The 4237-nt window shown below is 33.8% G+C and overlaps 1 protein-coding gene across 1 annotated transcript; it reads right to left on the reverse strand.

The window, feature by feature from the left end:
- Window positions 1–570: 570 nt before the first annotated feature.
- LOC108345353 (WAT1-related protein At3g18200) lies at window positions 571–3173 on the reverse strand. Its single transcript, XM_017583952.2, has 7 exons — window positions 2861–3173; window positions 2549–2611; window positions 2339–2455; window positions 2011–2254; window positions 1640–1798; window positions 1367–1518; window positions 571–1268 (listed from the first exon to the last, which is right to left on the reverse strand). The coding sequence occupies exons 1-7, from the start codon at window positions 3046–3048 to the stop codon at window positions 1106–1108; spliced, it is 1086 nt and encodes a 361-aa protein (XP_017439441.1). The 5' UTR covers window positions 3049–3173; the 3' UTR covers window positions 571–1105.
- Window positions 3174–4237: the final 1064 nt, after the last annotated feature.

Here is a 4237-nt window from a genome sequence, read left to right on the forward strand (position 1 = left end):
TATCTTGATACCAACAAAGCAATGTATTGATACCAAGCAGACACAATCAATAATTCTCCTTTTTATGAAACCAAACTGATTAGGAGAAATTACTATTGGAGCAAAAACAGTCCATCTATTGGTCATAATCTTCTTAATCATTAGCTAATGCAATAGGCTTAAAATTCTTCATCTTGTCAGCTCCAGATTATTTAGGGATTAAAACAACAACATTAGAGTTATAACTGGAAGTGAATTATCCTTCTTTAATAATTGTAGTAGTGCTGCATAAACATCCAAATTCACTATTTTGCCAGAATTTCTGAAAGAAGAAACATTCAAGTTCACCTCTTCAGTAGATGGTAGAAGTGTTGCATTTTCATTATCATTCTCAACCTTAATTATCCATTATCAATAAAAAATATACCATAAAAGTGTTTGAGAATATTCCAATGTTTTCTCATCAGACCACCTCTTCCTCAGTTTTCAGTATAGAAATAGGCCTGTTTCTGACTGCTATGATCATCATCACCAGTAGTATCATACTAAATTTATTTATATTTGAAAGAACATTACACGCAATATTTCAAGTTCCCACACCTCTCTCTTAGCAGTAATAAAATGCCCTCACTGATATTTGAACTTTGTATACGCAAGAATACTGAACTTGAGAACTATAGTGCATAAACTCCACCACGTCCAGATATCCAGAAGTTGTGAATTAATAAGGAGAAATGATTTAATAGCTAAACAAGAAAAATGGAGACAATTTCTCAAGATTCTTTTTAATATCTGAAGACTGAAAAGTGAAAGATAGTCAATATTCATAGTATTCATGTATAGTCAGTGTAACATAGAGCTCAAAGAGTCTTGCTTGTATCATTGACATGACACATGATCGGAAAACTATATTTGATCCTGTAATCAAATGTCAATGAAATGACTTCTCAGATGAAAAAAAACAAGCACCAGCAGGCTTATTCCTTAACCAAACTTAGCCATCAACACCATTACTTCAACAGCTATATCCAAAGTTGCACACTTGAAATGCTACTAACTAGGACCATATATCAGTAGTTATTCAAACCAGGACTAGACATAATGTTCTTGTCAACAGATGGACAAGTCATGGTATGTCCTTAGAAGCTGCATCAATTTCTTTATTCTCTTCCTCTGCCTTAAGCAAGGGGTTTGTTAGTGATGGTGATGACTCTCTCACTTTTTTTTCGTTGGTTTTGCCCCATAGGACTAAGTATAGACCAAGCACAATGAGAATTGCACCAATAAGCCTGTAAAAAATTGAATAACTCATTTATGCCGTTGTGTACTTCAGTCATTTCATGAATAGGGAAATATTCCAGTAATGATCAACAAATTTAGAACGTACCCTCCTGAGTATAACTGATCACCAAGAATTAGGGCTGCCATGACAGCAACTAGAATAGTTTGCACAGGCTGGAAGACAGCAACAAACACAGGACCACCCTTTTGAATACACCATGTTTGGAGAGATATGACAACACCAGATGCTATAATTCCCTGCAATTACCACCATCATGCAACAGTGAATTGAGTTAACTTCAAAATTTCCAGTTCTTGGGATCATGTGTCATGTAAATCATATTTAATAATGTTTGAGAATTCAAGTGATGAATATTACAGCATATAGGATAATAAAAAGCTCCTCTAGTGACTGTATCTTCCAATTCTCCAAGTCATCTTCTGCAAAGGCTGCTATGATCAAGAACTGGATCAATCCAAAGAAGCATGTAAACGAAGTGAGGGTTAGTTTTGCTGGATACTTCTTCACCACAGGAGCCTGCACCAAGTTTTTTGCTTTTACCATTCAGGTCACAAAATTGGTGATACTGAGGAAATTAAGTAAATTTCATGAACATATGTCTGGTCACAATAAACTACATTATATATTATATGGATACGTTTATCTTAAGTACGAATCAACATATTGGTTATCTGAACTCTGAAATTTCAGTTTATATATTCTGCTTATGTCATTAGTATTGACAAGACCTGAAAAACTATCCAGCCAGCCCATGACAGACAATGTCCAAGCAAGTATATGCAGCCCCAATTCCAATTTTGCGTTTTTGTTGATTGATCTACTTCTAAAGTGTCTCCTTGTGCTAGGTCCATCTGCAGGTGAAGAAGAGGAGGACCTTTGTAAAGAGTAATTACTGTGGCACCCCCCACACTAGCAATGGTTCCAAGAACTTTTGCCAATCCATCTCTCCTTGTGATGTTGGCTTCCTCAAGCCTGGTACAAATAAAATGAAATCATCAAGTTATGCCAAGATCACAGCATAAAATAATGAAGAATGTTACAAGGAGACTTGGTTACCTTAAAGCCAAAGCCAAGACAAAAGTGATTGCAGGAACTGAGTTTTGCAATGCAGAAGCAAAAGTTGGAGAAGCATAGTATAATCCCAGCAAGTAAAACCCTTGGTTTGCTGTGATCCTTCATTGTCAATGTGTAACAAAAGTGGAAAATATTATAACTTATAGGAAGGAAATATGAGTATGGAAATCTGCAACTTCTATACATTCTTACCCCAGTAATGCAAGTAGGAAGAACTGAACAAGTAAAGATAAAGTGAGGGGTGGTCTTTGATTCCTGATTATAAAGATATTGACATTGCTCAATGTTAAAATTTGAGTAAATAGTATATGCAATGACAGTGTAAAAGGTTTTTTTATGTCAATCAATTAAGGTAATATTGGGAGTCATACATAACATGGTTTCTAATTGATTGACCAAATAAAACTTTTTACAATGATACTGCATAGAAAATGAAGTAAAAATAACAGAAGGATTTTGATAGGAAAGGTGAAAAGTGAAAATAAACTTCATCTGGAAACTCACTTCTCTAACACATAAGCAAATGGGCTTAACAAAAGCAAAGCAATCAAATTTCGATAAACGGGGTAAACAACTTGGCTGACTCCAATATTTAGTGCAAGTCTAGACACAATGTGATATCCTGCAAAGCAGAGCTGCAGGGTAAGTAATGCCACAAGAAGCTTCACTTTCTCTGTCACAACACTAGCCATTGTAGTTTATGAGAGGCTGTAAGACTGAAGGGTGCTTATATAGAGGGAAAAAGTTGATAGGAATATAAAATTATACAACTTGATATTGTTAACATCAGTAGTTAGTTACTCATGGTGTTTGATGTATCAAATAGCAACTACTATGATATGTAAACGTTTAACATATCCTCTGAGTTATTCATGCACTACAAAATCTTGTATATAATACAATATATTTTGCTCGTTGACTTTGAATTTAATAATTTAGGGAGACAGAGTCAAGGTGCATCACGTTACTTGGGTAGCTTGAGACTAACCAACCTCTATCATTTGTATGAACATGTTCCCACCATCCCTTTTTCATACTATGTTTATCAGACCGTTGTCCCATTTCTCTATCTTTGTATAGATTAGTAATTGCGTATCTTTTTAGTTTAAACTATTCCTTTGGTTCCTTTAGTTATTCTCATTAATTTCAAGTTCTAGTTCCTTTTAAAGAAAATTGTACAATTTAATCACAACACAAGTTTTCTGTAACAATTTATAACTGTAAAAAGTTTATGAAGCAGTTTTATACTGTTACAAATTGTTGACTGATGTTAGTCTCAGTGACTAAAACTTCATTATGCATGTGTTGGACTAAAACTTACAATTTGTTTAAAATAAAGATAATATAAGACCAAATGAATAGAATGACCTTTCTTTTATTATTTGCAATAAATGTAATCCAACAGGGGTTTGATTATCTTTTATATATAAAATCCAGATATCAACCATAATAATGATGATGATTGGCTGACTCAATGATTCTTTTGAATGCGTTTAAGTGAGTGGGATAATGAGAATATGAATCCCAGATGCATGTGCTAATGTTTATAACTAGGCATATTTTATGATTAAACTTTCTTTTGGTCTTCTTCATAGCAGAGTCAAATTTTTTCTGTGAATTGATATATTTATGAAGTTGTTAAATGAAATACGGTTCTTTAAAGAATGAAACTACATATTATGTTCATTCTAAGTTCAATATCATGGCTAACCTTGAGATAATTCAGTGATGTGAAACATGATAGAAAATGTGTGGGTTCAATCCTTACGAGGTACTCCACCCTTTTTCTTTTTCTTTATGAGAACTTTCAGAGAGCTTTCTCAGAGTTCTTCAGTGGTAGGTACTCAGTTGAATAAAAAATAATATCTTAATCATTGCAGC

This window comes from Vigna angularis, chromosome 8 (assembly GCF_016808095.1).
Source record: "Vigna angularis cultivar LongXiaoDou No.4 chromosome 8, ASM1680809v1, whole genome shotgun sequence".
In the NCBI taxonomy this organism is placed as follows: Eukaryota; Viridiplantae; Streptophyta; class Magnoliopsida; order Fabales; family Fabaceae; genus Vigna; species Vigna angularis.

Bases quoted from the DNA above. Each gene is read 5' to 3' on its own strand.
- LOC108345353 (XM_017583952.2), bottom strand. From the start codon at position 3,048: ATGGCTAGTGTTGTGACAGAGAAAGTGAAGCTTCTTGTGGCATTACTT. The intron at 2,255-2,338 runs GTAACCAAGTCT...TATTTGTACCAG, and splicing joins GTCTTGGCTTTGGCTTTAAG to GCTTGAGGAAGCCAACATCA. The intron at 1,519-1,639 runs GTAATATTCATC...TGGTAATTGCAG, and splicing joins TTTTTATTATCCTATATGCT to GGAATTATAGCATCTGGTGT.